This window comes from Ahaetulla prasina, chromosome 8 (assembly GCF_028640845.1).
Source record: "Ahaetulla prasina isolate Xishuangbanna chromosome 8, ASM2864084v1, whole genome shotgun sequence".
NCBI lineage: Eukaryota > Metazoa > Chordata > Lepidosauria > Squamata > Colubridae > Ahaetulla > Ahaetulla prasina.
The window spans coordinates 45,241,484-45,256,993 of NC_080546.1; the positions used below are offsets into that span (position 1 = coordinate 45,241,484).

At 33.9% G+C, this 15,510-nt stretch overlaps 1 protein-coding gene across 9 annotated transcripts in view; it reads right to left on the bottom strand.

Annotated features, from left to right (window-relative positions):
* BLTP1 (bridge-like lipid transfer protein family member 1) overlaps positions 1-15,510 on the bottom strand; it is a 155,857-nt gene that overhangs the window by 5,763 nt on the left and 134,584 nt on the right. For 8 of the 9 annotated variants that reach the window (XM_058192414.1, XM_058192422.1, XM_058192413.1 and 5 more), the window contains 13 exons: positions 12,914-13,094; positions 11,688-11,882; positions 10,846-11,025; positions 9,185-9,322; positions 8,574-8,834; positions 6,807-6,957; positions 6,175-6,332; positions 5,458-5,650; positions 5,102-5,316; positions 3,541-3,789; positions 3,005-3,208; positions 2,061-2,255; positions 1,194-1,328 (listed from right to left, as the gene is read on the bottom strand). In XM_058192414.1, the coding sequence (XP_058048397.1) occupies positions 1,194-1,328; positions 2,061-2,255; positions 3,005-3,208; positions 3,541-3,789; positions 5,102-5,316; positions 5,458-5,650; positions 6,175-6,332; positions 6,807-6,957; positions 8,574-8,834; positions 9,185-9,322; positions 10,846-11,025; positions 11,688-11,882; positions 12,914-13,094 (2,455 nt within the window). The remainder of the gene's footprint in view (positions 1-1,193; positions 1,329-2,060; positions 2,256-3,004; positions 3,209-3,540; positions 3,790-5,101; positions 5,317-5,457; positions 5,651-6,174; positions 6,333-6,806; positions 6,958-8,573; positions 8,835-9,184; positions 9,323-10,845; positions 11,026-11,687; positions 11,883-12,913; positions 13,095-15,510) is intronic. The other variant, XM_058192419.1, reaches the window with a different exon arrangement.

A 15,510-nucleotide genomic window follows, 5' to 3' on the forward strand; every position in this document is an offset into this window, starting at 1 on the left:
CTCGCGGATAATTGGAGGATAATTAGAACTGCAGAAAAAAAATTGCTACCAACCTGCCTTCCATTGAGGACCTGTATACTGCACGAATTAAGAAGAGGGCCGTGAAAATATTTACAGTTCCCTCACATCCTGGACATAAACTGTTTCAACTCCTACCCTCAAAATGACGCTATAGAGCACTGCACACCAGAACAACTAGACACAAGAACAGTTTTTTCCCGAAGGCCATCACTGCTAAACAAATAATTCCCTCAACACTGTCAAACTATTTACTAAATCTGCACTACTATTAATCTTCTCATAGTTCCCATCCCCAATCTCTTTCCACTTATGACTGTATGACTATAACTTGTTGCTGGCAATCCTTATGATTTATATTGATATATTGACCATCAATTGTGTTGTAAATGTTGTACCTTAATGAACGCATCTTTTCTTTTATGTACACTGAGAGCATATGCACCAAGACAAATTCCTTGTGTGTCCAATCACACTTGGCCAATAAAAATTCTATTCTATTCTATTCTATTCTATTCTATTCTATTCTATTCTATTCTATTCTATTCTATTCTATACTATACTATACTATACTATACTATACTATACTATACTATACTATACTATACTATACTATACTATACTATACTATACTATGTGTACTATACTATAAAACAATTTGAGTCCATATAGTTTAAAACAACATGATTTTAACCCACGATATTTCATAGTATTTCCATACTTGTAAAGGAAAACATTCAGTTTACACTATATGACAAGATAATGTAAAAAGTGTATTTTTAAATCTTAAGAACTGAGTAGCAACTGGGACACAAAATTAATCTTTGGTACAATTAATATCTGGTACAATTAAATTAACAATACTTCTACAAATTCACAATAGTTTTCAATGGAGCATCAACTGGAAATGTGTTTAGTTATAGCATGGATGTTTTGAATTTAACAAACCCTGACTTTTTATCCTGAAAAATGGTTTTAGTAATTATTTTTAAGAAGCTTCATTAGCTATAATCCCGTCCAGAAGATTGATATTCAATATGGCAGACCCAAAAAAGAAAGAAAGGAAGTCAAATATTTTACTACTAAAATATATAAAAAACTCAGATTAATTACTATACAAATTGTAAGAGCACATAATATAAGCCAACAGGATTAGTATTAGTTGATTTACATACCTTTTTCCTTTTCTTTAAGATAAGCAGAAACTAAGTCATGTAGGAACATTATTAATTCTGCATCCATAGTTACACATATGTGATCTGTGAATTCTGTTACTACACTGCATTCTACCTTTGGCTTGGCACTGGCATCTGTAATGAAATTCCATAAATCATGCAGAGAACCTGGTAATTACATGAATAAATATCCTGAATAAAACATTTTAATGAAAAAAGTTTTAAAATGCAAGATAGGAAAAAGTGCTAATTGTATGTACTGTATTGATTTTCTTTCAGCATAAATTAGAAATGAAATTCCTCAGAATATTTTTGTACTTAAGGCCTTATAATGTCGCTGACTGATGCACAATTCCTTTGTACATGCAACATGCATTCATTTAAAGCAAACCTAAAATGAAGTCCACCTAATTGTGTGCACAATCAATGAACTCTTATATGATACTATATTTGGTTTAAAACACCTGCTATCAGCTAATTTCTTCCAGATTTTTGGGGCACATCAATCGTAATAAAAATCAACATTTTATACTCACAGCTGGAAAATCAGCTATCAACTATGGTATCCATAAATTTGTTCTACTTTGTTTTCCTATTTTATAATTAAACAATTATGCAATATTGGTCGTGTTACATGCAACTGAAGTTAGTGGGACATTCCCTCAAGTAGACAATATAGAATTACAGTATTAAAGAAGTTTATCTGATTCTATTTCAATTCTCATTTAATAGTGATATGTATAGAGTCAAAATTGTCATGACTTAAACTTATTTTTTCATTTTTAAAATAAAATTATGCTGTAATTCCATTTACACAAAATACAGATAAAGTTAATCATATATTTTTTTTAAAAAAGAACAGGCTACCATGTATTAAAGGTTCCTGAGGTTGTTGAACATGAATGGATTTGAAATCCAGCTGCATCCTTGGTAATGCAAATATTGTTTCAGTCTCATGATTGTAACTGGAACCACCTCTGAAACCACTTAACAAGCTAGAGCTCTTCACTGTTGTAGTATGCTCTGGGTTGTTTGCATCAACATTTCTGAGAAGGTTTAACTCTGGAAAGAAAATAGCAAACAATGTTTCTGAGATAACACATTTAAATAAATTATTTATATGAGGTAACTATTAATAATATTTCAGTTTATGGAAATTACATGTTACCAAAATTTATATTTCTACACAGAATCAATTTTAAGGCATGCAGATGTTGCACATCATTTTAGAAATGACAACTCAAGATATTTGTGTGACTAGGTGTATTTGTGCTTGGGGGGAATGAATAAAATTTAGGTATGTAAAAAAAATTAAGTGACATTGTGAATCTTTAAGCGAATGGAAATTGACAACCTTTATAATATATGGGGATATTGTGTTTGCTATCTTTTATACTTACCTTTTATGTTTTAAATATTTTACTGTAATTTCTTTGGTTTTTGTGAGCAGCCCAGAGTCATTGAGAGTCAGATGGCATATAAGTTTAATACATTATTACTATTATTATTATAATTCATTGCATAGATATTTAAACTGGATTTGACATTTTTGTCCACCCACTGAGTTCTTCCTAAGAATTAGGAAGGCAGATGCTGTTTGATGAGGTTAATACTATTATTTTTATATATATCTTTCTGTAAAGTTGAGTGCATCCTTTTAATATACAATTATTTCAAGATTTAAACTAAGAAAATTATGAATATTTCGGCATCTTTCCATCACATGCCACTCTTTCATACTATTAATTGGAATTGTTTTAAATTTGTCAGTTTCCCAAATGACCAAAAAAGAGAAATTTATTTGTTCCTACCTTCATTTCGTGTAGCTGTAACATAATTGAACCATTCCTTTACACTTGCAACTCCATGTGGTGGATTTTCATGACGTCTCCTTGTTATTTTAGTAATTGTTGCCATGGGACTTTGTAGGGCACCACATGGTTTCGTTACCATAGTATTGTGACCCAAATGGAAGTCTAGTGTTTGCACAACGTATGTAGAATGTTCACTGGATCCTAGGAAAGGTCAAGCATAGCAATTTTTTTAAAAAAATTCTTGTGTATTTTCTGAAGTCATCACTTCAATATTCTGCCACTGTATGCACAGTCTACATAATATCCCCTGCGACAACAGTATCCTTTGTGGTCATTTATAGAGCTCAGTAAATCTCTTGATACCACGGCAAACTCTCATTTTAACACCCATGTAGAATTTTATTAAATCTAGTATGTAGGTTACAATAAAATTTAAATGATATTTAGTCAGTGTTTAGTCTTTGTTATTTAAGTATTGGTTACAATTTAATATGGGAAAAGATCAAACAAAAGGCATAAAAATGCTTGAATACCTTCTTGCCATATTTTTTGTGCTTCAGTCCAAAATGCAATATTAGGTTCTTCAAGATGAAACAGAGCCCACGATTTTGAACGAAAATTAGGTCCATGAAAACATGCTAAAGTCATGTGATTTCCATGCAAACTCATAGACCCTCCAAACTTTCCATCTTCTGGTAGGGGAAACTGAAATAAGGATATGTGGCACCCTGACATCACCTTTAAAACTCCTGGCCAGTGGCGATGATGTGCTGCATCTAGTACTAGAAAATGGAGTACACAGACATACATAGAGGAGGATAATGACATTACAATTAACTTTAGGAATTAAAAAAACCCTTCTAAAAATGATGAGCCTTAGCTACAAATAATGAACAGAAATTTCATTAATAAATTCTCATTTTTTTCTAGACTTCAATGCTTGTGCTTAGGAGAGGGATGAACAAATAATTGTTCTTATTTTCATCTGTGTATAGCAACCAAGTTTTAAAACTTATAGAATCCACTAGTAGATACCTGACTTATGACCATTTATTTAACAACCTTTCAAAGTTACAACGACATTGAAAAAAGGAACTTATGACTGGTTCTTGCACTTATGACAGTTGTAGTATCCCCATGGTCACATGATCAAAATCCAACCATTTGGCAATAAACATGTATTTACAGTGTGGGAACTGGCAAAGAAGGCTGATGCATGAACTGATGCTTGCTGGGTAGTGGCCAAGGCTTCCCAGAAGGGGCAATCAGTCCTAGAGCCACATTTTTCTGGGGCTGCTTACTGCAGGGCAGCCACAGGGGGCACTTGGAAGTAGGCTTTTGGAGTGAGACTTGGAGCTGGGAAGGACCAAGCATGGAGTGTCTTGAAATGGGGCTGGATACTCATTTAATCACCTATGATTTTTGGTTAAACTGTCTGGAGTGGGAAGTGCTGTTGTTAAGACAGTGCAATGACATATCTCACTTTATGTTCACATCATTTAGTGATGGAAATTTCAGTACCAAGTGTAGTCATAAGTTGAGGTTTACCTGTATTTATTTTATTGTATGTTAATACAAGTGTAGATTAAATATTTAGAAGTATTATGTGCTTCAAATGGCTTTTTTTGTATGACATAGTGACTGTAAAAGAAAATGGTGCACACCTTTTTGTATCTTTCCATAGTAAAAATACACACATTATTATTTTTCAAAATGCTCAGTTATAAAATTTTTGCTGATATTCAGATTTTGAGGCTCAGTATTAAGATACCAACTCGTTTTTTCAGATACTTCACTCTATTGTTCTAAATATAAATTAGATCATTTTTTATTACAGTACTATTTTCTAGCCATCTCCAGAGATATTTAATAGATTCTGGAAAAAATACTGTGATGCTGCTAAAGAAGAAGATGCTAAAAATACACTTTTATGCATGGATACTAAGGTCATAATGAAAAAAAAAAGTCATTATCTCCTGCCATCATAGCATTAGCAACAGTCAAATGTAGTCTGGGCTCAGAAATTAGGAAGGCTAGTATGTAATATTTTTGATAAAAGCTTCATGACATGAAAGAAATTGGTTTCATACATACACTGTTGTGAACTTTTTTCTATATTATTGGCAACAGTTTTGGAAGGAAAGTACGGAACAGGCCCCCATGTGGACAGAGCTCGCTTGCTTGTATCAAACTGCTGAGTAAAGAATTCTTGGAGCTTCATTCCTATTTTGATGAGATCTGGTGTAGTTGATCTGGAAATCATGACTTGAAAAATATCCCATTTCAAATCACCATGGACAAATATCTCACTGGAATATAAAATTAATTTTTTCCATGAATTTATAATGCTTTATTAAGCTTTGAATAGAGAATAGCTAATACAAAAATATTTAGTGACAAATTGATTAAAACCTCAGATTATATACATTAGATAAAGCAAAAATCTTTACCTCTTATCAGTTATGCTGGAATCCAAAGTATTATAGAGATTAACTTTCCACTCATCCTGCAGTTTAAGGTCTGCGTTACTGAAAATGCCCATTAGAATACTAGACCCCATGTAATCCACACGGGCTTCAGTAGAGCCCATGGTAATCTGAATTTTGTGACTTGGTTGCTGGTTAGGATGTTCTGAAATATGAGCTGAAAAACATTTATATATCAGTTTGGTAGCAAAGGGAAACAACAAGATGTTTTGGCTCTCTAACACTAGCCTCAGTTAATATCAAAAGGCCTCCAAACGCTCTCTCTTTTTGTATTAGTGCACATAGACACACACAAATAAGTGTTGAAAATGTCCAGAAAACGCTTTCAACAATCAGTGGTTACTCAGTTTAAAAATAATGAGTGAATAGCAATAGCACTTAGACTTATATACCGCTTTATAGTGCTTTTACAGCCCTCTCTAAGCGGTTTGCAGAGTCAGCATATTGCTCTCAACAATCAGGGTCCTCATTTTACCCACCTCAGAAGGATGGAAGGCTGAGTCAACCTTGAGCTGGTGAGATTTGAACTGCTGAACTGCAGTTAGCAGTCAGCTGAAGTAACCTGCTACTTCAGTAAATGCTAATTTTTCAATTAAAACAAAATTAGCTGATATCTTTGCTATATTCACTATATAAAAAGAACTAATCATTGAAAAAAATATTTGCTAATTTTCAACTTACCCACCATCTCCAAGGCATTAACATCTATGGTACCACCAACCACTCCACCTCTAGAATCCAAATGTGATCTTCCCAGTCCTACTGACATACTAATTTCGCGGTCCCTGTTACTGCCCACAGATAAACGACCCTGACTTTTCAGACCACTAGTAGTCCACCTAAAACATGCACAAAATATGGAGAAAATATTGTTTACCTTATTTGTCCTTTCATATGCAAAAATGCAAGTTATAAAATGCATTTAACATAATAAGAAATGTACATGGTAGTAAAGACACAATTCTCTCAATCTCATTTAGCAAAACAAGATGGGACAAATTCTCAAATTTTTGATAATACAAATATTAATGGGCGGTCTCTATATTATCAGTTAGGATAGTAAGATAAGAACAAAGATGGAGCAGCTAGCTAGTTCTGCAGCTAATCTATGTCTTCAACAGCTGATTTTCAAGGAAATCTCTGCTCAAAGTCCTCCAATTCTACATAACCTAACTTGAAATGAAAGTTGATGCTTCCTGAATCAAAGCATTTTTCAAATATACCTGCATGTGCATGCACACTTCTGCATGTTTAAAAAAAATTGTTTGGAATATACAGAAAATTCAAATGGTTAATTAAAAAGATTTCCTTACGTGGTGTTTCCCATCACGTTGCTCATATTCATTTGTACATTTAATTGTTTCAAATTCATAGCAAATACAACCAGTGTTTCCCATGGTGTCACTTGCTGACCTCCAGCTTTATTTGATTTATTAAATGGAGTTGATGTTTTTGACAGAAGATCTGGAATTAAACACAAAGCAAATACTGTAAATGTAATATTGTAAAGTATTACTGAAAAAAATCAAATATTAATACCACTTTGCAGATTTTATTGGAAAATATCTCAGAATAACTGAGTCTAAACAGAAACTCGCATACTGATTGACTCTTATCTTCATCTTCATCTGTTTGCACACAATAGTGTTCTACATGGTCAATTCAATCTAGGGAGAAGATCTGTATGTTGTGAACCTTTGAGAACTTTTTTCTCAGTGAATGACAATTTTAACATGGTAGTTGTCACAACTGAATGAGTCAGAGATCAGAGATCAGAGATTTCTAAATTTAAATGTTATCTAAATGTTTTCAATGGTGATGCTCAGAAAATGTATGGGATACAAATGTGAACTTTGCATATTGCTAAAATTTCTGAAGTTTACCTTTCAACTCTAATAATTAAAAAAACAAAGTTTTTTTACAGCTGAATAATTATACTTTTGTTTAACTGACAGAGAACAGACTAGAACAACATTTGAGCAATTGAACTGGGACTACTGAAAATTTTCTTTTCCAAATCTTCCAAGATAAGTTTGATGAAATATACTAAATAATTTTACTATTTTTTTCTTTCCAGAAACTATTGAAATTTAAGTTATGTTCCATCCTGTGTTGCATGATCAAGTTTTCAGTTTTTCAGTGGACTTCCTCCATACTATTCCAAGGTACAGTATTCCTCAACCCTTAGAAATGAAATAAGAATGGGTTCTCCAGGCAGACAAGCAGTGAATAGAAGCATTTTCACATATTTGCATCTTCCTTGTGTTACGTAAGTATGTGTTTAAAACGAATAAGGCATGTAAAATTAGTTTCTTCTCACTTTGTAAGACAATACAGGGAAATTTTCAATCAAACAGAATAGAGCTGGAAGGGACCTTGAAGGTCTTCTAGTCCAGCTCCCTGCTCAAACAGGAGACCCTATACCATATCAGACAAGTGACTGTCCAGTCTCTTCTTTAAAACCTCCACTGATAAAACACCCATAACTTCTGAAGGCCAGCTGTTTCTTTGGTTAATTGTCCTCACTGTTAGGAACCTTCTCCTTAATTCCAGGTTGCTTCTCTCCTTGATAAGTTTCCATCCATTGTTTCTTTTCCTACTCTCTGCTGCTTTGGAAAATAAATTGACTCCCTCCTCTTTGTGGCAGCCTCTCAAATACTGGAATACTGCTATCATGTCCCCCTAGTCCTTCTTTTCTCTAGACTAGCCAAACCCAAATCTTGCAAACATTCTTCATTTGTTTTCATCTCCAGGCCTTCAATCACCTTAGTATTTTGTGTAGAGCAATACACTTTGTAGTGCAATAAACAAGTCTAATTTCTACTAAACGAAATTATTAATTCTGTTTTGTTTGAAGAAAAATCACAAAGCAGAGCAATTTTGGAGTAATATTATAAACTGCATCTTTTTAGGTTCAATGTCAGTATTCTAGTTATCATAATAATGTATAGTTAATCCATTTCAGTGTTTTACATGGCAAATGATTACATGTTGGTGATCTTTTTTGTAGATGTATGATCAGTTGCCCATGTTATACAGTGGTGTGTGATTCAAAGTAGTGAAATTAAGCTTCTTTTCACCTTTCTGAGGGACTGAAGAATCTGATACACTTCTGGATCTTGAAACAGCAGGGGATTTTAGGTTATGAGACCCTGTTCCACAGGCCAAATTGCTATTAGTACTGTGGTCATTGAAAACATTTGGTGACTGAGCCATATGGGAAAATGAAGCAGACTGACTTGGTTGCTCCCAGGTCCTACAATATGCTTTTCTTGATGATTCAGGTGATATGTGCTGGTTCAGCCCTTCAACAGAATCTGGGGTCCCAGGACCTGATGTTACTAGGAACACATATAACGAAATAAATGATTTGTTTAGCTTGTTATTAATTCAACACAAATCTACCAAGATTATTACAATATACCATTCTCCAATGTCACCAAGTTATTTATTTAGAGACTAAGGGATTCTTTATTTAAAAAATAATCTAAAACCAGCTATTTTAAGGGAACCAAGGGAGAGACATTCAAACAGCTTTTAAGAACGAACATTTTTAATCCATTTGCTACCCAGCTTCTTATTTCATCATAACATTTCTAACACAAAATGGAAAAAATAAAATGTTTTTAACATCACAGTAAAACTGATTACTATGAAAAAAAAATTCTTCCACATTCTTTTGTCTATTTACCTGGCATATTTATTGTTTGATCACCTAGAAAGAGGCGTCTTGCAATACTCCTTCTGTACCATGCTCTTGGAAATGCTAGAATCTCACTCAGTCTCCTCATGTCATATTTAAAAGAAGCAGATCCTATATCACAAACAGCTGTAAAATATTACAAAAATATGTTTATATTTGACATTTCACATTATTTTATTCATTTTTGTAACATCCATCATTTATAAACCAAAACCAAGTGCTTAATAGATTATAATGAAAATAGTCAAAATTGAGATAACTAATTTAATTTAGATTGTATCCTTTAGCATCTTTTACCATCAATTAAACTGACTGGGCCTACTATAGTTTAATTCAGCACAACATAGAAAGGGCTACAGATTCTCCTACCTAGGATCAAGGTTATCAATGTTTGTTTGTTTATTTGATTTGTAACCCGCTACAATCAATTTGATGCCTGAGGGCTACTGTAGATTGCAAGTCTAAAGTATGTTTCATTTTTCAGAAGAAACTTATATATCATTTTTAATCTCTTCTTTTTTAGCATTGTAGCACCAAACTCTAGGCTCACTGCAGTAAAGGTCACCTCAAAAATGTTTGTATTACTCCAATGTATTCAATATTGAAATTGTTTGCTATAAGAAGAGATGTCTCCCTATTCCTCAGCAATTTCTGGCACAATTTTATCATCCCATCTCAAAAAAAGGATCAAGAAAAATAGAAATAGATGTTGAAAAATGACAATATATCAAAAGCTTGATTTAGTGTTATGGTGAACCAGACCTGTACATACTTGAAAGGCTTTTAAATAGAATTATACAAATGTTAAGTTCACAGTGGTATTAGTTTTGCAAATTCAAAAAGTGATACTTTTCTACATGCTAGAGGGAAGGAAGACAATGTCAAGTAAGCAGTGGTGGTATTCATGTTTTATTAAATATTTCTTAGAGGGTTCTGCCTATTATTTTGGTTATGCAGGTAATCTTCCTTTACTGGTGGTGGGGCTGGGAACTCCATTGCTAACTGTCATAATCATAAGGTACAATGTGATATGATCATGCTGACTTAAAATAGCAATTTCAGCAGTCCAAGTGACTGAAGTTGTTAGGCAAATCTTGGACAATCATAGCATCCTGCAGTCATCTGATCGCCATCTGTGACCTCCAGCCAGCTGAAAGCCAGCAGGGAAGTCACAAATGGTGATCATGTAACCAGGTGACACTTTGATAGCATAATTATGAGCCAGCTGCCAAGCACTCGAATTTTAATCATGTGACTGCAGGAATTTGTACTGGTCACAACTATAAGGACTTGCTGTAAGCCCTCCTCATTCAGCGCTGTCATACCTTCGATCTGTCACTGAATGAAAGAACATTATTTATTATTTATTTATTTATTTATCTTATTGTTTATTATTAATCAAGGACTATCTGCATATTGGCTGTAGAGACCTTTGACAAGGTTAAGAAAGATCTTCTGTTTAATGAAACGTCAAGGAAAAATATATCAAGTTTTATTATTAGCTTAAAATGCAATTATGCAACATCCATTCAAAAGACAAGTCCTACAGTATCACAGGAGAAAAAAAATGGAGAGATTGATACTGTTACATGTAACGCAGTAATATTTTCTATGCTGTGCTAAGTTTATTCCATAGGATTGATAAATACCAGATATGTTTATTAATGTAGTCTCCATCTTGTTGGCAGATTTGCTTGCAGAGAGATTCTCAAAAAAGGTAGCACCTCCTGAACGCCTTATTCTTGATAGGCTAACTTTTACAAACTCAAGGTTGATGCTCAATGAATCTTTGCGACCAGTAACTGACGAGGGTTCTTCATCTATAGTCCCTGAAACCATGAAAAACGTAAATGCTTTTTTGGCTTAATCTAAACAGATAAAACCTATTCTCACATGTCTACAAATGTTGAGCTTTGCACAAAAGTGTGTGTAAACTTTGACTGTTATAAAATATGATTAATAAATTATTGCTTGCTATATGCTATTATGAGCCATGGTGGCGCAGGGGCTAGAGTGTAGTACTGCAGGCTACTTCTGCTGCCTGCCGGCTGCCTGCAATTTGGCAGTTCAAATCTCACCAGGCTCAAGGTTAACTCAGCCTTCCATCCTTCGAGGTAAAATGAAGACCCAAATTGTTGGGGGCAATATGCTGATTCTGCAAACCGCTAAGAGAGGGTTTTAAAGCACTGTAAAGCAGTATATAAGTCTAAGTGCTATTGCTATATTATGTAATAATTTTAATACCATTTCTAAACAAATGAACAAATAATTTTTACTGCATTTACTGTACCGCCTTACTAGATAGATGTATTCTGAGATATGAATGCAAAACTGATTTTTAATATACCTTCATACATATTTAAATACTAGCTTTCTGTTAAACCAGGACAATATCATTTTTAAAGGGATTTTGTATTTCTTTTTTAAAGGCTTATCTAAAAAGTTAAAAAATCACCAATACATTTCTATGAACCACAATATTCTCTGTTACCTGTTCCAGAAGATAAGCCAGCCACAGTGGTTTTTTGCTTTCCTGCTCCATATGGATGAAATACATAAAGGGAGAAATCAGACATGCAGGCTGTGAAACTCAAACCCGAAGAGCTGCTGCTAGAACCTGTCAAATCTGATTGGCTGCTACTATGCCGTGTTCTGCCAAAAGGGCTACCTAATCCAAGAGAAGAACCTAAAGCAGAAAAAGAAATGTATTCTAGAAAAATCACAAAGATCAGCCAAGGTACAGTCCTTAGAAAGAAAACAGAAGCATATTTTGATGAGACTCTTACAATCATGCATTATTGGAGATGACAATTCATAGCAATATAAGTTTGAATCTTCTGGAAACATTCTTACAAATTATTTATTTTTTATTTATTTTATTTATTCATTTCTATCCCATCTTTATCATTTTACAAATAACTCAAGGCAGTGAACATGTCCAACACATCTTCCTCCTTGTTTTCTCCCCACAACAAAAGCCCTGTGAGGTGGAGATTGAGTAACCAGTCCAAAGTGACCCAGCTGGCTTTCATGCCTAAGGCAGGACTTGAACTCATGATCTTTCAATTTCTAGGCTAATGCCTTAACCAAAGCATTAGACCAAACTGGTATCAGACAAGCTTTCAGCATTATTCCATGAATGCTTAATCAACGCATCTAAAGAACTGCTTTCTCCTCATTCTAGTCACATTATAAAGATCCGATAAAGAAGTTTCTTTGTGCAGCCTGATATGAATAAATGCTAGATTATTTGAAATGTGAAAGATTTTTTTCTCTGTCAGCTGTCCTCCTGCTAAATTAATTAGTGCAGAGTACAATGTAGTCTAGTTTATTATTATAATCACTGGCCAGAATGTCATACTAGGCTAAGCTCAAAAGGAGTTTGATAAATTGATAATGGAGCTCAGATATCACATCAACCCATTATTTACAAAACAAGCAATTATGTCTGAAAGATCACAATTTGTATTAATCATTTAGGGAAACAAGGCAATTTCAAATTTTTTATTCTAATTTGAGCTTAAATCAAAGTTAATACTAACCACTGGTTTTGTTAAGGCATAATAATGATTGTAAGTGCACATTTTAATTTCTGTCTTTTAAGAGCATCAGAAGATCCATGATTTATTTTTGCAAGATTAAACCCTTATTTTATATTAGACCTGAATACACCCTTAAAAAGAACTGAAACTGTTTTTCAATAAAAATGGATTTTACCTGGTGAGATAGTTTTAACTGGCATCTTTGATCCACTTTGTAAAGAATTTTCTGTAGGGCAGGTTGAACCTAAAGTTTCTAATTCTCCTCGATTAGAAGAAAATACAAGATCAAGGGAAGGAAGTTTCAACATGCATTCTACCCGTGACACAGGTAAGCAGCTGAACTTGATTTGTGAAGGCTGAAGAAAAGAAAAACATACATGGAGAATTGAAATGACAAGAAAGCAACAAGCAACAGAACAATTTTAAAGATGGAACGCTATTAATTTTTTTAATGTGAGAGACAAATAATGTGACCATCTAGATGTTATTTAATTCAATTCTAAATGTCCTTCATTCCTGGGTCTGGGCTGATAGACTATAAATTGGAATTCAAGAACAGCAGAAGGGCCAGAAAGTATCCTGTTATGGAAGATAATTGTGTTCAGATGATGACTTAGGGTCGGAAATAAGGAAAGTAACATATTGTTACCTCCACAGAATGTTTAAAACAATACTTTTTGGGGGCTCATAAAAACTGTATTAAGAAATTCTAAGAAGAAGTATGACACTGAAGAAAATCACATATGGAACATGAGAAGAGTATATTGTAGAGAAGAACTATATAATTAAATACGTCAAATGGAATTTAGTACATCTTGGCTAATAAAAACATCAGCCCTAGTTTCACATTTCCTGGCTCTGTGTAGTTTGAGTCAATAAGCTGCAAACATCTTAGCAATGAATTTTAATTTGTTCCATCTGATTAGACTGCTGAGTCTGGAATACAAGCAAGCAACATTCAATTTTACATTTGGCTACAAGAGTCACTGCCAAACCATTGACAGATCTTAGCTTAACCCACTTTCATGAAATTGTGAAACCAAATGTTACTTTAGATTCCATGGAAAAAGTTAGACTACAATAGCTAAATTCATAACATAGTTTTCATTACCAGACAGTGCAACATTTAAAGCAAAGTATGCTCTAAGAGCAATACAAATAAATAAATAAATGAACAGACACAGCGAGAACTTTTCTTTACAAATTATCAATGATATTTCTCATATGAAGATGAAATAGAAATTATAGAATAAATGAAAAATGTCCCAATTTAAAATAGAATTCATTATTTTAGCATTTGAAAAACAAAATAGGACCTTCTGGTTGGCTCCGCTGGCAATGGAGGCGATCCTTCTGATCGCCAACCTCTGGATCGTGTTGAACCGCTAGGACAGCGTCAATCAGCTGCCCAGTGGTTCGTAATTCCCCCTCTTTGGGCGAAGAAGAGGAGGTGAGTGGCAGGAGCAGAGGTAGAGCTTCCCTAGAACCCCTGGAAGACACCAGTGGGTTTGAAGGGTTAAGCCCCCTCAGAACTCCGAAGCACTCCAGTTCTGAGGCTTTTTTACTGCTTTGGCAGACCTAATTGCCTTAACCAACGCCGGGACCTATTTTAGTTCATAGAAGAAAATACCAGACTGAACAGAAACGGGAGAACTCTAACTATAAAAGCAAGTAACCAAAATCAATTCCCTGTTATTTTATTTTAAGTGCTGGAAGCTGACTTCAAAGTGAAAATGGCAGCTGGCTCTTAATGAGCTAACGAGCTGAAAACGAAAGTGTTAGAACTTTCACTGTTTGCTGTGTATTGCTGAAGAATTGCTGGAGACTTTTTAAAACGTTGTAACAAGAAGGGGAAAGAGATATTGAGACTGTTTTTTTGAAAGACCTAGAAGATTTTTAAGTAACATTAAGTTAAAGAGAAACTTTTTGGAAGATGGCAGCAAAACAGTTAAAGACAACTGTAACAAAACCCTCAGGAACATCTACACCGGGAGTTTCTCCAGCACATACAGCAGATACTCTAAATTTGGAAGCATTACAGGATAATTTGAAAGATTTTATGAGAGAATCCCTTAATGATGCTATGAATTTGCAAACCTCTCTGATAGAAGAAAAGCTTAAATTAATTACAGATGAAATGTCAGAGATGAAAAATCAGATGTTAGAAATCCAAATTGGAAATAAAGAAGTCAAGGAAGGTTTGGTGTCAGCTGTACAGGGTTTGGTATCAAATGTGATTTTATTGGAGGAGGAAGTAGAAGAAAAAAAGAAAGTTAATTTAAAACTAGAAAATAAGATGGAGGAAGCTCAAAGTAAAATGGATAAAGTAGATGATGAAATTGTTTTGGTATAATATAGAGCTATGGAATTTGCTTTAAAAATATGTGGCTGAAAGAAAATAAACAAGAGAATTTGAGGGAAGTTTTTTCTGAGGCCTTTGCGGAGATTTTGGCAGTTCGCCCAGCAGATGTGGCTTTTCATATTGGTAAAATTTATCGTGTGAATTCCAGGATAGCAAGACAAGAAATCTTCCTAGAGACGTTGCTATTTACTTTACTACTAGAACAGTGAGAAATGATATTTTACAAGCATCTTTTAAAGGAGAAAAAGTTCAAGTGGCTGGACAAGAAATTTTAATTTTAAAGGAAATGCCTCCAAAAATGTTGAGAGGCAGGAAGGAATTTGCTTTCTTGGTGAATGAACTTAAAAAATGTCAGGTTGAGTATAGACGGGATATTCCAACTGATATAATAGTTTATTATGAAGGAAAAG